The following is a 24,745-nucleotide window of genomic DNA, read 5'->3' as shown; positions in this document are numbered from 1 at the left end:
AGTTGCAAGACTGGACACTGTTTAAATGATACATTAGAGTGAGGAACATGCCTTCTCCAGATTAAATTAATGTTGCAGTAAGTCACTTAAATACATCACTATATTCATTTGCCTGCAAGCTCTGATCAACGTAAAAGAAGTCACCTAACGTCACTTTGCATGCCAGCGCTGCATTCTTCCCTACAAAACACTACATTTTCTTGTGTTTTTCTTTCCCCCATTATAATTATATAACTAAGGTTTTCAGTTGTAGGAAAAGTGAATCAGGGTTATGGTAATATTTCAGATTTTACATCAGCCTTTTAGTTTCTTCAAGGCCTTGAGAAGTGATCAGACAACTTTGTTACTGCCTTCATGACATGTCATTACTGAATCTGAAGGACTCATCCATCCATTAGCACTTCTCAAATAACTAACCAAAGCATAACCTTAATTTTGACAGGAGAAATCAACTATTAATGTGTATAAGAGAGAGAAATGCAAGATGATCATTATTTTTGAGATTAGAGAGTCATTTGAATACTTATTTTATAAAACCTTACACTGTTACAAAAAATCTGCAAAAGCCTTAAGAATGTAGAACTAAAAATCAAATTATGTGTTTATTATAATGAGCCTTATGTTTTGATATAGTAGTTCACTTTATTTTGTAATTTAATTATTTTGTTTATGCAAATAAGGCCCCAAATGTTATTGCACTCAAGAAGTTAAACACTTGACATTTTTGCTCCTTAAAATGCAACATTTTATGATGTCTAGATATGTTTATTAATTAGTGATTATTAACACCCAGTAAACAACATCATGTCTTGTAAAAACACAATCTTTCTTCACAGCGTGAGGCTGAAATCTATTATTCACTGATTCCATATGCTGAAATACACTCAAATGATCACAAATGACCTTAAGCATTAGATAAATGTAAATGAGGACAGGGTAGAAAATGTGCTTTTGATTGATATCTAAAAGACCAGGTTTGAAGTCTTGACAAGGGATGAAATCTGAAATCTCATGCAAAGTAGACGGCAATTGGAAATCTACAAAATCTAGGCTTCTGGATGGATGTACCACACAGCCTCTCCTCAGCAGGGATGAGTGTCTGAGGCTGCTCACAAGAAGCGTTCAGCACATGGAACCTGAAAGACCATTCCTGGGGCCCGCGTGGCCTTTGTCTACTTGGCAGGCACTTATTAGGATGCAGAGATATATCTCTAAGTTATATGCACGTACACCCTAATGAAGGCAGAATTTTTCTAACCCTAAGTGCTCACTTAAAAGAACTTCTCTACACAGAATGGCTACATAAGCATAGGGATAAATGATGTGAATGATAGCCATTAAAATTGTATGGGTTTAACCCTCTATGTTAATAAGCTTATTCTGCTGTAACAGCTTGCCTTTCTCAGCCCTTTTTCAGCTTTACTTTTGTCACTTTGAGAAGGACTGAGAGCCCTTCTGGAATGAGAATCATCAAAAAAAAAAAGAAGATTTAGATACACAAATAAGAGTGCACCATTTGCTTTTAGGTAGCCATCCCTAAGCACGTTCTAATTCTTAACCCTATACCACGAATACAAAGTACTTTACAATTTACTTTTAAAATACTACAAGAGATGAACTTTTCAGCTGCTTCCAGTTCCTCCTGTACCTGCAGATGCCTCAATGAAATAGATAGTTAAACAGCTAACCTCAGTGCCACCACCTCTTACAGGGTGGGCAAGGAAGGGCTCTGGAGACTATCTGAAACCAAATTCTCTGAACCTCTACAATGCTCACCCTCCAGAGCATGCCTTCGGGGCTAACTCAGAGACAGAACTGGTGCGCTATGAGAAAAATGCTGGGTGCGCCCTGCACCTTAGGACATAGTCAATGAGAGAAGGGCCCCAGCATGCTGTGCCTGGCTCCCGTGCTCCCCATCTGTCCTTGCAGCGACAACACGATACTGACTGCACAGGCAGGATGACCAAAAAACCTCCCATGGATGCTTCGACATCCTCTACCTCAGGGGCAAATGGGATTTGTTGCCACCCTGAATTCTCAGAGCTATTTAAAATGAAACCTGCCAGTGATTTAGGTACATTCATTCCAAGCCTCATATTCAGTACAATGGGTAATGTTGACTCTTGAAGCAGCCAAATTTCAACCGTGCACTAAACCACAGCTTGAAGAGACATAGTGTATGTTAAGAAAAATAAAAAGGAAAGAGAGGTTATGTCACCAAGATTAATCATACTGTATTTGCTGTGTTAAAAAGCAATTAAAATTTTTTTTAATACTTCCAAATTTGTCTTGCATCACTTACCTACTTATATTGTATATACATCTGTGTCAGCATCAGTAATACAGGTCACACTTTCACACTTTTGCATACATTTCACATTTACATTGAAGACACAATTACATGCAAGAATCAGTAAAACAGTTTAGTAGAATCTTACCAGCTTGACACTTTCTGAGCCTTAAATACTCCTGCATTTTGGTTTCTTGTGATGATCTCACTTACATCTGTAGCATATTTGTTAAGAATTATCTACAAAACTAGAGCAGTAATAAAAAAACCCAACAAACTTTTTTCCATTATTAATACCTTCATAATATCTTTTATCTGTTTGGTCTTCTTTAATCTGTGCTAAGAGTCAGTCTTTTTTCAGAAGCATAAATTTTACATTGCTACTCCCACACATCAGCCATATATCTATGCAGTAACTTGCTCTTGTTGCCTACCTCTATTTACTGTTTCATTTAAGGAATTGTTAGCCCTGTAGCTATAGAGGGAACTGAAAAAGTCTTCCCATACCTTATATGCATTTAAAGGCAACTATTGTTTACAAACATACAAATTACAGCCCTGGTGAACAGAAATTTTTTAGCACAGTCACTTAATGTCCAGTTTAGTTTGTGCTGCTTTCGACTGTATCACTAGATCACAGTGCTGAGATTTTGGAGGTTTATGGGTTTTGAGTACCTGCCCTGCCACAAGACACATACCTTTGTTCCTGGCTCTGTCTGGGTGAAATCCAACACACAACGGGAGCACCTTAACCTATAGGCAAGGGAGTTTCTAGTCCATTTGCTTTCTTGAGAATGGTTTGGAACCACCATAAAAGACAGTACAAAGCAATAAATGCCCTTCCTTCCCCATAGGCACCGCAACAGTGCCTCAGCTTCGTGTCTCAGTGCCTCAGCCTCATGTCTCAGCTTCTTTCTGTTTGGAAGATCAGGTCACAAATTTGGGTAGCCATTCAGGCAGGCCAAAGCAAGGGCTGTCAATGAAAAGTTTCAAGGGAAGCTGTGCCCAGTCATCTATGCCTATAAAGATAACCTTTATAATCAGTAATTTGTGGTTTGTGAGAAGCCATTGGAAGGAAAAGGTGTAGAGAGTAACCAAAAACTATGAGAATACTAAATGTCACTGAGTGTGAATCCATACGTATTTGAATGATTCACTCTCAAATATAAAAAATTATCTTAAAGAGACATTTTTGGTAAAGATGTCAATGACCCCTCTTTCTTATTTAAGGTACAGGAAATCTGATGCTAATTAGGAGGATGTTTCTGGGTGCACAAAATATGTTGAATTCTTTGGAAGTGCTCTCATAAGAAAATTGAACACTAGTGTCAGGCTAATTTAAAATATCACTGATGTATCTTTTTATTTGCTTTGCTGACATCACATAATTGGCCTTCCTAACACAATTGGCTATTTAAGAAAAGTTATTTTAGGAAAGCCTCTATCCAAACAATGTAAAAGAAAAGACAATTGATATTTTGTGAAGCCAAAAACTAGAAATAGAATGACAGAAAACTGGTTTAAAAAAATCTCTGTAGTTTGGACGTGCCTTTTAAATCTTTTCCACAATATGCAATGAGAAGTAGTAATGAATGGTCTGCACCTGTGAAGCAAAAGGAAGGCATAAATAATTCCATGAGCAAAGCGTGCTATTTTTAAGTAGAGGCAGAAGTAACATTGTTGATAAATTAGCTACACTGCACTTAAATTATATAACTGAGCAAAACTATTAATAATTGTTGTAAACATGTTAACACTAGCTTTTTTAAATAATTTATGAGCCCATGTCTCCAGGCATTCAGGCTGAACATGACCTTTCCAACCTAAATTTCCCAGGACTGTTGAAAGATCCATACACTATATTTTAATGGCCATTATAGTGCACTGCAACAATGTTTTGTATTATTGATGCTTTCAGACAGTAGTTCAAGTCACCAGTGCATGGTGTGAAACAGAGCTAAGGCAGAAGGTACACAGCCTCTCTGAAATAGGAGACAATTTTTACTAAAAATGAACCTCATCCTTGGATTTGGACATGTCGAACCCAGTATAGATGCTCCCAGTGTTCTGGGGAAATAGAATTTGATGTTCATGACTGACTATGTCATAGATATTACCTAAGTTGGAAAATTCGTATCTGAATGCATATCACCCAAAATTACAAAGGGGGATGAATCTGATAACTTTGCCTATGTGTATCTTTATTATTCACTTGAAATATCTGTATTTTTCTTTTTAACACTTTCTTTATTGAAATGATCCTGAAAGAACTTAGATAAAACACACGAAACCAGCAGTAAAGTTTTGAACGAAGCTGCAAAAGCAATAACATCTGTATTTTATTGATTTTACAGTATAAATGATCTGTTAATCAATGAAAATCTGCGCACGATAAGCAAAAGGAGTGAGTTAGAGTGAAGTCTTTTAAATGGACTAGTAACTCAAATCATAATATCCTTTTAAAAACCTCCATAAACCTCATGCATAAGACTATTGATTAATATAAAATATAGCTATGTATTTCACAGTGAAATGGTTAAAATGACAACAATGATTTGAAATTAACATATTCGTAAATTGTTTTAACTTGTAACATTTCAATAACATATCCTAACATAGATATTGAAAACATACATAGTGAATACTTCATGTGGCAGTATGAAATGGACAATAATATGAAGAATGTCAAAAATTAAAAGAAAAATCAAATCCTCAAAAGCTTTAGAGTTCACAAAGCAAAGCTGTTAGTTACGCTCACTGAATAGCGATAACAACAACAAAAACAACAATAATTATGATGATGATGATAATATAAAGGCAGATTCTCAGATGCAATGCACTATTGCCAGGTCGATTTTCAATTACATTTCACTGATGTATTCATTTGTTTCTTAATGTGCTCATCTTGCCCATTAAGAATAATTAGCAGGCTTGCTTGGTGATTTCCTGGCTTCTGACAGTGATTTTTTTTCTTTTTTGTTGACAACCACTTTTACTTTTTGGAAGTAATTTTTGGATATTATAGTATGACTGGCATGTAATTTAAGCTTCCTAAGAAATTTAAAGGGAAGATGTAAACAGTAATTTTTAAACAAGATTATTTTAATCTATAATACCTACATAAAAAGCATAATACTAGGCATTAACTATTCCTGAAAAGCAGAATCTAGAAAAGAAAACAGTATTTTATCCCACATTAATTTAATTTGGTGTGCTAAACAACTAAAAAATACCATCAGCAATAACAAAAATTAGCAGAAATACATCATTTGTAGCCTGTGGCATTTGGGGCCAAATACTATTTCCAATTATGCTAAAAATTCTTACTGATTTCAGTGAGTCTGGTGTGGCTGAGACAGATCTAAATTTAGCCTAAACTTCTGTTATAGCTAGTCACTATAGAAAAGAATGCAAAAGAAAATTACCATAAGACAGATCATAAAATTACTACTGAAGTCTGTAAAACACATAAAATGCAACATAAATTTTATTATGTGCACTTTTAAGAATACATTCCACCTACACTGTAAAGTTCTTAGTCTGCTGCACTTTGGCACCCTGCTAATATTAAGCCCATTGTAAAATCCAACACAATAAAAGCACTTTGAATGCTGAGCCTTCAGAGCACCAAATGTTAAAAAAGAAAAATAAATTCCTGTTAGAGCCTTCCACCAATCACTTCTCTGAAAGGGATTCACTGAGTGAATACAGATGAAGACTTTTTGTAAGACTTTTGGAAATAAAAGATATTTCTAAAACATATTGTGAAAAACTAAAGTGTGCTAATTAGATGACATTAACAGTATCTTTTTCAGGAATAAAAGCACTTTAATTTGTTTAATTCCAACGACTGAGTGAATACTTTTAGCACTCGCCGATTTTCCTTGCTATAGAGGACTTCTAAATTTCAAAAAAGTTCAGGTATGTTTATGGAATCTGCTATGCAAGATATTTGCTGACTTGATGATTACTGAGCTCACCTGAAGCTTTCTGTGGGTAAAATGACCTTTTGTTAAATACCTATGCTTCTATAAAACATCAGTTTGTTTTGTCAGGCTAGTTTTGAAACACTTTTTTTCTCCCACATTTTTTATCTTCATAATGACTTAGAAGAAAGACTGGAAGGAGTGATGCTGATTAAAATGCACAGAATAATGAATACTTCCTCCTCAAGACATGAGTATAACAAACTAGAATTTAACAAAATAAGAATCCCTGGAACACAACTGAGAACTTGCATTTTCAAGAAAAAGGAGACTTTTACAAGGCTCCCTTCAAGTTTTAAAAGATATGATCTAGGATTGGCTGTTTTTTCCACGAAATTGTTAAAGTGTTCTAAGCAATTATAGTCATCTCAGTTACCTCTGAGAAAGTCTTTTTAAAGGCAGTAGCTAATATTATTGCACTGCAATGTCTCCTGTTTTAACAGTCATCAGCAACTGCAATTTTTTTAAACCACAAATTAGTTTAACTTCTTTTTTTCACTAAGTACTCATTATGTTAGCTCTCAAATACATACAAAACTCAAATCTAAATAATTCTGATGATGCAGTGGCCAAAACCTGAAAAACTAGTCTGCCTTAAAATGCAAATGGAAAGATTACCAAGGAACAAAAGCAAATAGATATCTTCCTTTTTTCCTCTCAATTTCTAAGAGCTATTAGTATTCACTGTATATATCTGTTCTTGTTCTGTGCTGATATTTAATGTGGCCACAAATTATGCTCACTCATTTTCTCGCTTAGCCAAAGTCCAGTTCAATTTTCTGAACTATGTGTTCATATTAGAAGGGCATAATAGCAATTTATTCTAATATAAGAAATATAATAAAATACTTTCTACAAGGGACAGAGGAGTTTTGCAATCTTACATCAAGAGAAATAATGATAAATTGATAATTGATTAAGCACACTAAATGGGTAATTTGTAGGCAGTTATAACTTAGCAGCAACAATGAAACCATGCATTTCAATACACACTGGAAAAGCTATGTCAATATACAAATACTGGGTATGTTTTAAGAGGCTAGTATCCGAAAGTAAAAAAAAAAAAAAAAAAAATCTAGTTCTGCAAAACGAGTATGTGAAGGGGAGCTAATGATTTGATTCACTGCTACGTCTCCTGTAATGTGCAGCATACACACAGGAATCTTTCAGCACTCAACCGTAAGACAAATATTTACTACTGTACTTGCTCTATACCAACACGTACATTTTTAATTAAAGAAGAAAATGCGGCATTTATTGTGGGGGAAGCTGTAGCTCTGTTCAAGATATTCTACATCTATTTTTTAATTACTTATGTGGGGACTTTTTCTTAATATACCCCATGCTGTCTATCTTTATATCGATTGTTACTCAGCCAGTAAAAAGGAACGAGCACAACAAACCAGTTTTCTATCTGAATAAGGATACTTTTGATGGCCTTTTCATTTCCATCAGTTAACAGAACTTCTTTGACATCTGCAGAAATAGCAACCTGAAAAAAAGAGCACAGCAAACAATGAGCAAATATGCTTGTCTGTGTGGAAGTGAAGACAGGAGTGACAAGCCTTCAGTATCATGCTTCCTCACCTATTTCTCTGTAACAATCTTCAATCTTTTTTCATTTTATGTCTGCATTATTTTAATCATTCAATCAAATCAGTCAATACTTTTATCATTCCATTTGCGGGAGCCTCTATCTTGCTATCATTCTGTTCCGTAATTGCATTGTGACAGCGGATGATGGTATTCTGAGAGGCTTTCATTTGCGGGCTTCTGTTTATCTAGTAGAGCCATCATACAAGGCTGTCACTCTGCCTTTCAGCTTGCTTCTGTCTGACTGCCTGATGCCCTTCATATAACTTTGCATTGCAGGCAGATGGCTTTGTAAGGGTAATTTTTTTGTGAGCTTTGACATGCTCGCACATTGGGCTGTAACCTCGACACATTGTATAAGAGCGACAGGTTTGTCAAATGCCAATCAGTGTAACAATATGCTTTTATTTGTAGAGACATAAAAACTTGTCTAATGCACTGCACTGCTACATAATATCTCCTGAATACATGACTCAGAACCCAGAGAATGGTGAACGACTCTCCTGAATGGCCAATCTAATTCAAAAGAATCTAATTACCGAGAGCTCTGGATCATGTTTGTTGGTGTAATAATGCAGGCAAAACATTAGCAGCTATATCATGGTGCTCCAACTGTGATTCGCCAGGCTATTCCTGTATCTTAGCAAATGGGACTATAATCTGAAAAAAAAAAAAAATGCTTCGGCTATGGCAATGAAAGACAGACCGTACGTGGCCTGGAATGTCACAACAAGAGATATTGACTACACGGAGGTAAAATGTTTCTGCTCATCGAGGCAACCATAAAATCAATATGATACGAAAGCAAGTCAATCTAGAAGGTCTCTCAAGACTCTGCAGCTTGACCGCAGCTGAGGCTGTTGACAGTTCTCTGACCCAGCAGTTGGAGGCACTGGAACATTTTTCCTTTTGTTTCTTCCTCTGAATGGGATTGGAATTGAGAAAAGACCTACCATGAGCCCAGCCAAGCATGTCATGCCACCCCCTAGCTCACACACAGCAAGGTCCCTGAAAGAGAGAAAGGAAATGGTAGAACCCATACAAATTAGATGAAAATGGTCAGAGAGACATATATGTTACAAGAACAAATTGCCATCTGCAGTAAGAACTGAGCTACCAGGAAGTTGTAGAGACATGACTAGGCTACCTCATGTCGTTTTGCGTTTTAAAAATAATTATGAAATAGAAAAGTCACAAAGCAGGCAAATCAGTGGGGGTTCCCTCATTAGTGTTCAGTGCAACATTACCACCGCTGAGCTGAAAAATCTGAGAAGGTTCCCTTTTTTCCCTTGTCAATGGCTCTGTCTTTTAGAACTAAACTAGCTAGAGTAGCGAAAGATAATTGTTAGGAAAGGATAACAATGTTAATCCGCATTCATTCTTGCAAAAACAGTTAGAGAAGTAAATGAGGAAACTAATATTATTTATATATCTCTCCATATAGTTATGCCTAAAAGCCTTTTTATATTAAAAAGAGAGAAGTTTTAAAACAAGCCATATACCACAAAACAATTACACATGAAGAAATCCAACCCTTCAATTAGCACTTAAAACTGCAAGTGACCTACAAACAATGCTGTTATGAACAACGATGGGAACAGCAAACAGTTAAGCCACAGAAAACTAAACGAAGTTAGTGTCAAGAGCCTAAACTGAGCCCGAGCAGAGGGTTGAATACATGGTCTAAAAGGCTGCTTTTAACTTAGACCGTACTGCGCTGTTATTAAGACGTGCATGTGAAATATAATTTGGCGCAGAGAGCGTGCCGGATGGGAGCTTGCAGGGGGAGCCATAAAGAATGTCCTCCAGAGCCATGGCCTGCCCCAGGAGGGGAGGAGGGAGGGATGCTGACCCCGCGCCGAAACTGCGTGAAGCGGCGTCTAGGGCAAGGCAGAGCCTCAGTTTAGGAACACGCTGCTTTGTAGCTAAATCTGCGGTAACTGTTACAGCTGGCAGAAACGTTCCCATTGAGACATTTTTGACAGGCAGAAAATGGAATTTCAGCTAAACAGATTTTTTTTTGGTGCACCTTTTCTTCTCCCCTAAAATACCAACATTTGAAAATCTATTTTTACATGAAAGTATTACCTCCCTGCTCACTCGACACTGATATTTAGGAAGAGCATCTAGGATGCCATATCAGTATCAGTATACAGATGCTGCTATTTTGTTCACTGAGGCCAGTGGGCTATGCTGTATGACTGTATTACTAATGCTCGCTGTCTGGATGGGATAGATTTATTTTTCTTAGACTCCACAAATGTTATTTGAAAAAAGTCTAGTTCTCCTATTTAATGGAAATGAGACAAAAGATGGACATAGTTTGGAGGAACAAGCTGTACATAAACCCAATGAAAATATAAAACAGATGTAGGAAATTTGCAGTTTGTGGTTTAAATAGAATGATTATAGGTTTTTCCTCACATAAGTTTTTATTTTTCTAAACCATATATGTCATATATATTAAAAGTATATACATATGGTTATATATATAAGATTTACAACGCACTTAATCCTTTATAAGAGTCATGCTTACTGAAATAAACACAGAAAGTATCTAGTGTGGGGTTTTCAGTGCATTTTGAACCACATTTGTATGTACATAATAGATGAGCACATACATACACACACACATATACACATACATATTTATGCATATAAATAATTCATTTCAGTGCAAAGTTCCCTTATTAGCAAATTTTAAAAATCGTATCCATCTCTCAGGCAATATTTAGTGACATTTATCAATGAGAATTGAAATAAGAAACTCTACTCTGAGCGTACTGTTGAGAGGGCATAATCCTGAGAAATCACGACGTGAAACTGCCCATTTCCTCCATGGAAGTTCGACTGATCGCTGTCTCCGAGTATGCAGACTTGCATACCCAAACTAGGAAAATACCCTTTTAGTGAGCAGCACAGGGAGGTTTGCTGTGAAGAGCTGTTGAGAACAAGCAGAGCATACAAGCCACGGCATGGGGCTGGACAGCAAAGTGCTACAGGGACACCATTACAGCAGCAGAAGTCACACAGCGCAGTGTCCAGCTAAACTCAGAGGAAGGAGCAGCGGCTACCAGATTAGACGTGTTAGCTGCCTCCTCTAATGGGGTGGGCTTCCTTCAGGTGGCAGACCGAGTAGAAATGAGGCTTTACAAACCAGGGCATGCTTTGGTGCCAGGTCTTTGATTTCAGAGAGGAGTCTGAGCAAGCTGTGGGAACCAGCTCACAGCTGATAACGCTTTCAGCTTTGGTACAAGGGGCAGGGACTTACAGCTTGGTCTTCCTTATTTTACCAACACCGTGTGTACACGGACTGAGGGATTTTGTACACTCCAAGCTGGTTTACTTGGAGGAGCCTTGCACCCTCACTCAGAACACAATTTATGCCTCCAAATACATTGTTATAATGGCTTTTCTTGCACCCCATTCATCCTCTGGACAATGAAACTTCAAGGATTTCCAAGTGCAAAGCTCTGTATACTCAAGGGGAAAGAGAGAGGATGCAGGATGGATTTTATTTTCAGGTGTTCCTATTGGAGCCTTGATAACTGCCTTCTACAAGTTTAGAAAATGTGAAAAAACAAAACCAAATAAAAGTGCAGGGTGTCTCAAAATTGTTTCACAACACTTAAATACAGGTGCAAATTCCTCCATTGCTATATGCAGTGATTATTATGTATTTTATCAGGTAATATTTTGCTTGTTTTTGCAACAGATGTCAGTTTAAAGAATGTCTTTTATTTTTCCTGACCTTCACAATCAGTACTGATCGATTGGAGCTTCACTTTTGTTTCCCAAAAATCAAAGTGAAATAAAACGCCTTGAGTGGAAATCAAAAGTCTTTGACATATAGCAGAAAGCTTGCTGTGCAATATTAGTACCCAAAGGCGGCTCAGAATTCTTTGTTAAGAGCAACATGCTTTCACCTTGAACATTTTAAATTTAATCTGAAGACTTAAATCATAGCAATCTTTACCATGCAGATACAATAAAACTAACAGATTGGAAAATATCTTTTTATGTTTAACTCTGTACCTGAATATTTCATTGTGCTTTAGGCAGTAGTAAGCCAGTACTTCTTCAGATGGCCAGAGACCTATAAAACAAAGATATTCGCCTTCTTAGAACAGATTTTTTGTCTAAAATAATATTTGAATACATATTACCATTTGCAGACCTCCACCAACTGTTTCATTTTCTAAATTTGCCGTAATACCATGGAGTAAAGAAACAAATAAGACTTTTAATGGAAGACTTCTGATTTAAGCATTGGACCTGAGTATTTCATAGGTTTCATCCCCACTAATGATCAGAAATTTACTTTATAGATACACGCACACACACATAAATGTACACCTATATCTATACATATACATACAATTGTCAAGACTTTAAAAGTTATATAAAATGTAATTCTATGAAACTTCTGACATTTGGGCATTCACATGAACATCAAACTGTTTGTACCAGGCCAGATGCGAGGCCCACCTTGCCTTGTAGCTGGTTTCTAACAGTGGACAGAAGACCCCTCCTTTTTCATTAGCTGTCCTCTACAGTCATTTCAGTTCTTCCCAGTTTCTTTTTATTTAGCTCCTTTTCTCTTAGGTTTTGTTAGGTCAGGCATCAGTCTGACTGTAAGGGACACTGAGCAGCAACACATGCTAAGGACAAATACAGGACTAGGGCAATAACACAGCATGATTTCTAGTTGTGGCTCAAGAAGTTCCTGAGGAGGAGAGGAGATACAAGTGATAAGTTCTGTTTAATAGTCACCAAAGGATTTTTCTACTTGTTCTGTGGACTGCGTTAAACTTTCCATAGCTGCCGCGTCCTGTGGCAGGAAGCGCCAGTTTTACTGTGCTGTATTAAGAAACATCTCCTCTCTCTTGTTTTGTACTTGCATCCCTGTCATTTTCACTTGAGGCCCTCTAGTTCTCGTATGGGAACAGACAGGAGCAATCACGCTTTTTTCACCTAATCTGTATTCATGACTTTATAAGCTTCTGTCATAAAACTTACACTGGTCATTGTCAACCTTGGCAAGTACTTGGAGGCATCCGTGCAAATTTACCCCTCCAACACCATTCACTCATGAAACTCGCTGTTTCGTCAGACCAGTTTCCCACCTCACTTGAACATCTAACTGAAGCGCCGCGGCCCACGGAGAGGGCAGCACAGATCCCGCGTGGCTTGCACGCTTTCCTGCAGGCACCAGTCTCCATTGCTGGAGGGAGCCTGGGGAAAACGGACTTGTATTCAGGCACTTGAGTTAGGTTCCCAAAGTTAAGGGAGGATGAATCAAAGGCATATGCGGCCAAATTACGGTTGTATGTGTTTTCCATCTGTTGTTGCTTAGCAATGAAAAAACACGCTTACATATCTATCCACAGGTAAAAACCAGGGTTAGCCCCCCCCCAACACAGAGCATTATGAATTAACATGACAGAAACTTAATATTATGAACTACAGACAGTTCAACGGTTTCAGTAAACTTAAAAACAGACATGTGGGAGCAACCTTTAGATATTTCTAGACAGGTAAACTGAATTCCGTGCAGCGTACTACGTATGTGTATCCTTTAGACCATTTTTTATAACTTTTTATTCTCGAGACTTTAAAAACATCACAACATATTTAATAGAAGCAGAAGTTTGGGAGAAAAACTGTCTTCTTTTTAAATCACTTAGAGCCTGATTGTAACCATCACATATATAATTCTTCCTTTCCATCCAGTAAGTATTCTGAACTACCCTTACTCATAGTGATAAATAATGAAAATTTATGAATGTGTTGTCTGCATGCAGATCAAGCAAAAGCCTAGACAGCATTTGGCCAAAACTTTGCATATAGTTTTTGTATAACAAAGATCTTAAAGGTAAAAAAAAAATAGAGTGACAATTCATATGTATGACAAAACCACTAAAGCAATATTGGTATTTGTCCTGTTTATGACAGTTTAGGCTGATTAGGTGTTTGCAAATGTGCTATTTTGCTTAGACTTGCTAAGGGTTAAAATAAAATATTCACACACGACTACCCATTCTTCAGTGAAACATACACTAAGAATTGTACAGGATTTTCCATCTCCCTTTTGAGCATTGAAATACGCTAAAATGACAGATTTTGCAATAAATATAATAACTGTTTAAATATTTTAGTGTATAATATAAAGAATGTTTCAGTTTGCAGTGACTGGTGTATACTCAAGCAATAAAAGTGCTTTTTTAATATTTAGTGAAGACACGGCTAATTTAATACCATTTATAATACTCATATCTCACATTACAAAAAAAACCCCACACCCACAAACACAAAACCCCTAAACCCTTTTATAGCAAACTTTTAGCCTGAGCGAGTTTTAAAAATACTTGTCAATTGTAGCAAAATCCTTCAACATCTGAGTTTTCAGTACCCTCAGTCAAATGTCTCTCACTTTTCTACGGTTATTATTGAAAGGGCACTTTGAATGGTGTCACTAAATCTTTTATGAGGGGTCACCGTTCTTTCCCCTGCTACCATTACAATGTTGATACTGGCTGAAACTGCAGGTGTATCAGATAGCTTTGTGCTGAGAGAAGGGTAAAGCACCCATGGAAAGACAATGTTCTTCTTTAGGCAGATGCTAGCGATGCACATGACTCTCCTCCCTGCTCCCTTCCCCCATAGGGAAGGAAGTATCACCTCAGCAATGATATAAGTGGCTGGCAGCTAAAGAAACAGGAGTCAGGAGGTCTTTCACGAACATAGGTCTCAAGTGTGGAAGCACACAGTGCTTCCAGCTAAGCCAAGAAGCCAGAAGCCAGAATACCTGCGTTAATTTTAGCAAAAGGAAAAGCTTCTCGTGCTTGAACAGGTAGGTAAGCCTCTTTACCTTCAAAACAGGGATAAGCTTAAAGATCCATGTGGAGGAGTTTGCATTCTGTCTTCTTCCCCTTCACCCTGACCTACATTCACCAACACAATGACCTACATTTTGAAGTTGCAAGTATAAGATAGTTCTGCTTCTGTTAGAAAACGTACAGCTGTAATGCAGAAATGCAGCAATTCCTATGAGTTAACAACTACCACTACGTTGTGAAAAGCATAATTTATTTCCTGCAAACATACATATGGATATGGATTAAGTTTCCTGTGAACACACTTAAAATAACTCTTTCATATTTAAAATAAAATTATTCTGATTTTGTATTATGAATTTGATTATAAATACGTAACATTGGATGGGTACCTATTTGCATGCTTACACACGATAGTCAATTATTTACACATGTATAGGCAAAAGAATATCAAAAGGCCCCCAAATGGTGCTTGTATTTAAAAGGTTATAAATATACTACAAGTCCTAGACAGAGGGGCTAAAAATCTCACTGTACAAGGAACCAGAGAGAAACAAGAGTTTCTTTTTGCAAAAATAAATATTTTGTGACATTTACTGGATGATTTAAAACTCTTTATCGCCTTGATAACTACAATGTGAAAACAGAGAATAGTTGCCAGAAAACATCAGAATCTCTATTGAAACAAATAAAAAAATTAAGTTGTGTTGGTGTTTAAAGGAGAGCCTCAAGAAGGACTGTGATTTGGCATGTCTGAAGACATGGGAGAGAGACAGTGCTCACAGAGCAACGCCTGCCCGCATTTCAACTCTTGGCAGGTATCCTTTCAGCATGAGGATGGAGTAGGAGATCCACTACAAATGTGCCATAAGAGCGATGATGTCTACTTCCAGACAGCTTCATGATACTTACTACAGTAGTAGGGGTAGAAAAACATTATCACTAAATAGTATGGTGATGGATGGAGAAATGCTATATATGCAGAGACACACAAAATGCAGGCATTTCTACAGCACTTATCACCGTATCATAAAATCTCACCACAGTAATGGAGCCTACCTCACAAGAACTTGATGACATCTTAAATTTCTGTTGTCCCAATTTTGCACATTAGGAAGCAAACTAGGAGACAGAGACAGACTAAGTTACTTAAACACACAGAATGAAATTATGGGAAGGCCAAGAAAAAAGCCTGAGTCATCCTAACGCCTTGAGGTATGATGTAACCAAAAAAGACACCCAAACTTTTCCTATAGAGGAACAACACTAACAAAAATCACAATAATGCCAGGAACACATAAGTTAAGTTGGTTTTATTACTCTCATAGTGCTTGCTAATGGAAAGTGTCAGGTCCTTCTGCACTACCCATGGCACAACAGTTCTTTAAAGCAACCTTCAACCCACGTGGACTAAATCATGTGTAGACAGCCTTCTGAGGATGTTTTGTTTTAACCATCAGGTGGAGCACCACTAGTCCAAAGCAACACAAAAGCCGTGTTTCTTCTGCAACGAATCTAAAAATGCTCAATCCTGTATGATATTACAGAAAATTTTCTACTAGAAATAAATTATCCAGTATTTTTTTAAAAAATTAAAAATTATTGTTTCTCCTCTGTGGCTTTTTACCACATATTTTAAAGAATGCTGTCACACATTTGGATAACAAATATTGAGATCTGATGCAAAGTTCTTAAAGAACAGCATATTATTAGAAAATTCTCAGGATAGAGTGCTGAGAATTTTGAGACGTGTCTTTTCAAAGAAGACATTTGATTATTGGAGCCATTATGTCTCTGCACCGCTCCATAGCTACAAAGAAGTCACAGTAGCTACTGATTACTTTAACTGAGATGCGGCAAGATCAGTGGAACTCTGCTCTGCTGTCTGCTAACGCTACACACAGGAAACAAAGGGGCAACTGCAGGTGACAGGTGAGCCGTCCCTTGAAGCTCTGAGTAGGAAGTATAAAGCTGTCCTACGACTGCTTCACTCATGCTAGGAGATTAAGAAGTTCCTTTCCAAGCTAAGCCAAATGAAAAGTTTTGTCACTTTTCCCTAGCACTTCACATGGCCACATGTACAGACGCCTGATCTCAAAATTCAAATTTTGTCTTTTATTTGCACTATTAAACTATGAGATGTCTTCCTATTCATTTGAAGTTTCAAGTAAATTTTGCACAAATCCTATCTGAGCCCTCAAAAGCAAAGACAATTTAAATTTGAAAAGTCAGTCATTTTCCCCAGATGAATATACTCAAAAAGATCTTTTTTTCTACTATGTCCTGATTCTTGACTACATGAAATCACCTTATTTGCTTTAATACTCATCAAAGCGAGAGGAAAAAAAGCATTATGGGCAAAGAGATGAATAATGTCTCAAAAGAAGTACCAACAATTGCACTAAGCAATGATGAATTGTTTTCTGACCCTAAGAAAAGCATTTTTTATCCTTCCTGACACCAAGACACATTGTTGGTGGAAAGCAGAAAAACCTTTGGCACCACAATGGACTGTGCAGAGGTGTTCAATTAAGTACCTGTCCGGACAGGCAACTATTCCCCATCTCCTCTGCTAAAAGATGGTAGAGTGGGTGGAAAATCCCCAAAACTAAGATATCTACTGGAACAGGCTATTCTAGGAATTTAACATAAGGCACTCTAGGAATTTAAAATAAGGTCCTTCCACTCTTACTGTAGCATCGTTACAATCCTAATTTTACAGTATCAAACCTTATTTTCTACTGACTATGTCTTATATTCAAGTCACAAAAGAAGGTAAGTTTGATGATTTTATCCTGGTTAGGTTTTGTGTGGATCACCAGCACCGCGCACAGCAAGAAGCATGGTACACCTGCTGGAGGTCCTGGAGAAGTAAGAGAGCAGGTCAAAATTAGGGTTCAACAGCACAATAGTTGGAGTAAATTTCAAAATAAGGCTCTAATCAATATTATGAGCCCTTCTGTCAGTGGAGCACTAAAATTCACTTCCAAGTCAAAGAAAAAACATGAAATTATGAATAGCACAATTAAGACTCAGTACAAAGTGGATGCACAGTGTATGTCTGCCAAATACACCTTGCTAGTAACATATAACATGGTTGTTCTAATTTGAGAAATTGCTTGAATAAAGACTACTTGTAATTAATTGTACTGCTGTAGTTAGTTTGCATGGATAGCTCTCAAAAATACTTCTAGCTCTCAACTTTCTTCAAACTCCATACCTTAAGCCCCTTTTCAATATAATTTTATCATAAAAAATGTTGCTTAGTATAGTCAGGAAGTAAAGATTGTATTTTCATTCCCTTGTTCACACAGCATGCAAAATGTGACACAGATGAAAGGATAATCAGTAATCCAGGTTACCTAAGATCCCACCTAAGGTGTATTGAATCTAAAAAACATAAACACATGTAATAAGGCACTAATACCACAAATACTCAATTTTTTAGCTGCCATAAAATGCATGTACAGAAGAATGGAAACCTTCCATAGAAAATTACTTTCATAATAATCTAAAGACAAGTCTGGTCACTTTAGTAAAATGAAGAAATAAAGGGAATTGCTAAGGAAAAAACCCACTGAAAAAATTCTTGCTATTATTTCATTCTGTTTGCAGTACACAAACCCCCTATTTTCAAACTTGCATTCTCAAGTTTAAGTTTACACTCATCTACAGCAGAAGCAGATAAAAGAGGGGTCATCATCACCAAGTTGGTTACAGATGGTGTGCCTGGAACTGTAAAATTATTTTTCTACAAAATTTAATTTGAGAGCAGACTTTCAAAAGGGGAGCAGCTACAGAGTACTGTGCCCTTCTGGACTTTTGACCACTTCAAGTGTCAACATAAGAGCTAACCTGTTTTGAAAGTCCAATTGTCTAATCTGAGGCTCTGCATTCTGAAATTTACCCCAAGTGTATTTGCAAGTGAGAAACTTCAGCGATAAATGCACACAGTGTGAAAAAGAAAAGTACTTAATAGCCTTTAAAGTAGCACCTTATGCCCGTGCCTTACTGCACCTGACTTTTGCACATGGCAAACCACCTTTTAAGTCCAGTGAAGAAGAGTAATTTGAGGCAGGGAGAATGGCTAGCTTACTTTTCCACAGCAGGAATGCTATAAGTGAGTTTGGAGAGGTACAAGAACACCAGAAGGAATAGAAGATCTAAAGAGAAACCCGTCTCACCTTTTTTCCCTATGCACATACATTTTATAGAAACTCTTGTCTCTCTCTCAATCTAAAGCAGAATTCATGATATTCAGATCATTGAAAAATATGTATAAGCACCGGCTGAGATCTTCAGCCTAGGCAAAATGGCCTCAGCGCTGTATCTCTCACTTTCATTCTCATTATTATTCATGACTAGGAGGGAAACATGATGGTCTGCAATCTGCAAATTTCTTTTAGAACGCAAACTTAAGAGGCTCAGTGGAACTGATGTGGAAATACAGTAACAAGTCAAAGCTGTAAATGTACGCATAGGTCTTCCGTAAGAAAAATCGGCAAACTGTACAAATCTACTTGTATGATTGTCTTTAACATGCTTTTTTCAAATGAATGAATTTGATTGTGTTGTGTGTGGTTTTTTTTTTTACCTAGTTTTCATATAGTTATTAAAAATTAAACAACACTGGAACAAACCTTTTGTGATTATAGCCTTCATTCTCCTGCAAAAAAATGGATCTATAAATTTATGTACCATTGTAGATGTAAATTACAAAATTTTATATTCAACTATATTAAAACATCTATTCCAAAAATGATTACCAGTTGTGAAAAGCAGACAGGCTTATCACTTGCTGTCAGTTGTTCATGTCTAGTTAAGCAATAATGTGCTAAAACTGCTCTTTTGTTTTGTGTAAGAATTTTGGCAATAGAAGAAATGAACACTCGTTTAATAAAAACTCAGGCTGCTTTTTGCTTTGATGGAGGAAGCAGCTGCCTGTTTTCATTTGCTGCAGAGCAGCAAAACCCATCAATATAATAAGCAGCTTAGATGCATCCATCCACAGCATCTGTAAGGATATAGGGCTATTCGCTCAAAACCAATCCTTGGTTTAATTTTAACAAAGATGTGTCTGACATATTTGAAAATGTTTTATAATAGGGTTTTGAAATACTAGCATTTTCTCTTTTCTTTTTAAATACTTTTCACAGATTTTGAAAGGCAAGTATACATATTGGAATGATAGAAATGATAAAACAAATATTGCTATAGCAAACAGCAGAACTAGCCTATAAATGCAAAGATGGAACATTAAGAGATGCCTTCTGGTTCACAGACTCTCCTGTCCCTTGAAAATATAGAAAAATAGTATTTCAATCTTTTCAATGAAGGGTTTTTTCACCATAAACAAGAGCAGAGAAAGATACTAGAAATAAGTATCACAGAAAAAAAAACCCCTGTAAAGATCATAGATACATTATACAACTATATTTCCTGAGATACACCTTTCCCTCCCTCCCTCATGCTTTGTTAAAAGCAGATAGATTAATATTAATGCTCATTTCCAAAGATACTTATCAAATTGTTTTCTACTATTGCCTGAAAGTAATATAATTTTTTACTAAGTTTCAGCAGTGTTTGTCCCAAGTGACAACTTCTAATTGCAATACAAAATTTTAATTAAAAATAGAATTATAGGACTTTCATATATAATTACAAAAACAGGAAGAGGGAGATAAAAGACCATCTGAGATATAAACCATAAAACTCTATTTTCACTCCAAAAATGTGATATGGCACATCATATTATTAAAAATTCTTAAGACTTTATTATTATTTTAGTGCTGTTCGGCTTTCTAAGACCTTTCTAAGCTGAGCTTTTAGATGATTTGCACATTAACTGAGAAGTCAGATAATTCTTAATCCTCCTCTTTTTCAGATCCAATAATGGATAAGGGAGCATCTTAGCATGATCAACTAGCAATCTGCCTAGCCTGAGTGGTAGTACACCTGAATTTAGGATTAGTCATCCGGTTTTCATAATATCTGATTTAAATGAGTACTCATTCTGGGAAGTGTAGAAAAAGAATATTCAATGATATTTGAACTGTACCATTTAAATATGTAACAGTAAATTTTGAGTGCATGCATATTTATTTGCTTCACAAACAAAAAGCTATACAGAAGGGAAGATTTTAAAGAATCATATCCAGACAAATAGTTGGATAGTTCAATTAAATAACTGCTTTTTTCAGTATTCACAATAGTTTATAGATATGATCAACCATATCTCAGCTGTAGCCTTGTATATCTATCTAGTCAATTCCAATATCCTAATTTCACTTTTGTCTATAGATGGAGTGAGGAAACTAGTTGGTTTGGGGGGGGCGGGGTTGTGTGTTTTTTCATGGGGTTTTTTGGTTGTTTTGTTTTGTTTTTTGTTTTGTTTTTTACAGATATATCATGAGTAGAGAAGGTAACAAACCTGTAGGTTAATCCTGGTTACTAATATTGCTTATCTTCCTCAAATATTTGATACAGAACATGGAAGTTTGGGTAACTGATCTATGCACCCTTATGTAGTGCTCAAGATAAATAAAGTGGAATTTATTTGGGGGATTTTGATTGCGTTTGGAAGTGGTGTCTAAAGCTTGGATTTCTTGTATTTGTTTTTTATTTTTTTTTCCCCCATCAAATTAACTGAACAAAGACGATACCTTTTTGGTCCTACTAGCTTCTGATTCAGTATTTTTCTCCTTTATCAAATTCTGCCATTCTACATAGTTTACCAAACTATTAGAAAAGCATCTGCTCTGTGCTGCCAGGAGATATTAATTGTGTGCAAGTGGAAATAATAATTGCGTGCACAGTTCATCTTGAAGGCTTTGGACCATCTCCCTCTAACAAAACAGTATATCTCAGTACTTGGAACTTCACATACTGGCAAAAGGGGACCATGCATCCTACATATTCTTAAATGAAATTGTTAGGTCACCATATTCAATGAGCCTTGATTCTTTCTCTGGGGGTATCTTCAACTGGTGCTAAGTGTGCAATTTTTAAAAGTCTACACTACCGGCAACCATCCTGCAGCAGGTGCCCAAAATCTCCCTACATTACTAAACCTTGTTTTCATCTCTCACATGGGACTAGATTCGTAACGAGTTCTTTAAGTGAGAATGCTGCACAAGGATGAACCACTCTCAGACATCTCATCTATTTATAGATCCACATGGATCTACGTTCCGTATGAATTTAGACTGTAAGAGTTAAGGCAAATGCTATCATTTATAGTGAGGGAAAATATTTAAAGTTTTTTCTGAAAGGCCAAGGATTAAATAAGCACAAAGATCCTTCAGATCCTTCCAGGTCAGGTTTGATGTACATTCATAGGGCAACACAAGAGAACTTACACTACCGTTGCTCACGGCGGGTTTTTGCCTGAACAGGTTTCAAGAACCATAGCTGTTGATCTGGCACTCTTCATGAGCACTAAATACAACGGGCCAGATCTTCAGCTGGTATTACGTGGTATTATGCCAATGTATCCCAGCTAATGAACCAGCCTTGAATTTGAAATATGCATGGCCTTACTGAGAAACTAAGTAGCCTTTATTATATTAGTATATGCTAGTAATACTGCTTTGGATCATTTTGTAGAGTCAAATCCAAGGGTATCCTTCCCAGGAAATCAATGTTTCAGTGGGTTATGTTAAGGGAGGACACAAAAGTGGTAAGAGGAGAATTTAATCTCCAAAGTGGCCTGAAATATTAACAACCAATTTTCCCTGATTACTTTCGCATTTCCCATGTTACTGTAATAAACTATGACCTAACTGACCACATTCTTATTTCACAAGGCATAAATAATGCAAAAGAGCAACACAGGTGCTACAAGAATTCTGCTGAAAAACATTGTAGAGCTGTATAAACACTTACTCTTTTACACTGTGACACAGAAGTGCTCTTAGGTCAAGAATAATGTGCTTTGACTAAGATATATAGCTTAGGGACTTACACCATTTTTCAGTGTTGAAAGAATGTATTTCAGAACATCCAACGGATTGAGTCTCAAAAACAAAGGACCAAAACCAAAGCAAATCATTACACCCAACTTAGTTAAATGAAAGCATGAAAGAGCCTATGAGCTAACCTTGTAACAACATGTTTAGGTTTATCATTGGTAGGTCTTGAAAGAAAGTTGATTGAATTCTTAATTAGAGTGAGCACACATTCTCTGACTTTGGGAATTGCTCAGTTGTATGCCAGCACAGAAATTGGGCCCCATCTTTTGACACAGCAATTTGAGTGGGAGACTTTTCCCTTGTGTGCTCCATTCCATGGTGACCACAGACCCTTGGGTGACCCTAGGATTCGCCCTAGGAAGTAGCAAGGTTTTACGATATCTAACCCAGGCCACTTTATTCTTTGAGGCAGATTTTTACTAATGACAAAGCCAACACAGTAAGTCATCAGTTTCTACAGCATTTCTTGCACAGATAGACCTTGAAACACTGTGTTAAATCTGCATGCCAAACTCCCATATTAGCAGGTAGACTCTTCAATACCTAGATTATATTTTTCTTAATGAGTTTTGAGCTCAGACTTTAAAAATGGAGAGGCAGGTGTATAATCTTCTGAAATTCAAACTTTTTCCTTAAGGATTAAATGTGTTGTGACACTGTTTCATACAGCTCTCCATCAATAAAGTAATAACACTGTAATAATGAGGAAAAACACTTTTTAAAAAAGTAGTTGTATGTCACCATTACAGTAATTAGCAGTTAACAACAAATTTTAGCACTTTCTCGTTGTTCTCTTTTCCTGTTAAGAGTTTGAGTCACAATAAAAGAGTAATTTCCTGTTACTTCTGGGGAAGGAAGCGGGGGGTGGAAGAAGAAGGGATCATGATATATATGCAATTTTCACATATAACACACTGTTGAAAATGTAATTCTCTGTGTTCTTTCCTGAAAATATGTTCTATATTCCTGGATTGTCTTTGCTATCAGGAGCAGGATTGAAATCTCCACTTTAGTATTTATCTGAGGCTGTGATAGCTCACTTGTCTGCCTCCAAATGCCAAGATAGGGGGAATCTCATCAACCGGAGACCAGCTGCATGATGGGCAGTTAATAGATATATCAAACCTTAGGATATATGCTAAGCTGAGGAGATGATTGGTCGGTTGATATACTGATTGATTAGCATAGGGAGAATGGGTTTCTTCTTGACAACCTAAGATTATGCTTCAGCTAAGCTCAAATTGCTTACACCTCTTCTATTGGGTTTAAAATTACAGTCCTGTCATCTAAAATCTCTCTTCAATGAAATTTTTACCATATATAAAAATTAAAGGGAAAAAGAAAGTAGGTGCAATGGATAAGAGTAAATGGAGTAGATATATTTCACACTACTGCTGTTGGTACCACTAGAAAAAGTTGATAAGTAAATCCACTTGAAATATGTTACACATTCTGAACACTACTAGAGAGTACTTTACAATAATTTAGGGCGGGGGGGAAGTTCAAAATACTAAAAAGGAATCAGTTCTGATATTATTGCTTTAAAAAGATTACAGTAGTCATTAAGCAAAGTAATTATACAGTTTTGATACTACCAATACATTTTTGTCCTCTTTACAGGCATTTCCTAGGTTTCGTAGAATTGTATTTAAATTATATTATAGACATCAGAGAAATATCATATAATTGCAACAGAATGCATCACCTCACAGAGAAAGGCTTAGATTCTGCAAGCTAGAGAAGCAACATATATACTTTTGTATTTTTCCTTGAGAAGTCCAGAATTTGTTTTCCCAAGAAAGCAGATGGAATTAAATTTTATTTACAAAATATTTTAGACTGCATCATCAGTAGGACATGGACACTTAAAGAAAACACAATATTTTAAAAAATTACTATACTATGTAATTATATGTTGCCAAAACAAATGCATTTCTTACATGTATCATCCATTTAATTCCCTGCATTACACGTTCTTCATAATACCAGGCTTTGTCAGTTGAGAAAGATACAAATGCTATTAAATAAAACATTAAAAAAACAAACAAACTTTTTATTATCTTTAATTTG

At 36.5% G+C, this 24,745-nt stretch overlaps 1 protein-coding gene across 1 annotated transcript in view; it reads right to left on the bottom strand.

Moving 5' to 3' along the window:
- CAMKMT (calmodulin-lysine N-methyltransferase) overlaps positions 1–24,745 on the bottom strand; it is a 224,718-nt gene that overhangs the window by 31,292 nt on the left and 168,681 nt on the right. The window contains exons 4-7 of the mRNA XM_050894189.1: positions 11,905–11,965; positions 8,823–8,877; positions 7,705–7,768; positions 2,439–2,505 (exon numbers count right to left, since the gene is read on the bottom strand). Of these exons, the coding sequence (XP_050750146.1) occupies positions 2,439–2,505; positions 7,705–7,768; positions 8,823–8,877; positions 11,905–11,965 (247 nt within the window). The remainder of the gene's footprint in view (positions 1–2,438; positions 2,506–7,704; positions 7,769–8,822; positions 8,878–11,904; positions 11,966–24,745) is intronic.

Source organism: Gymnogyps californianus, chromosome 3 (assembly GCF_018139145.2).
Source record: "Gymnogyps californianus isolate 813 chromosome 3, ASM1813914v2, whole genome shotgun sequence".
In the NCBI taxonomy this organism is placed as follows: domain Eukaryota; kingdom Metazoa; phylum Chordata; class Aves; order Accipitriformes; family Cathartidae; genus Gymnogyps; species Gymnogyps californianus.
This window is presented reverse-complemented; position numbering and strand designations above follow the sequence as displayed.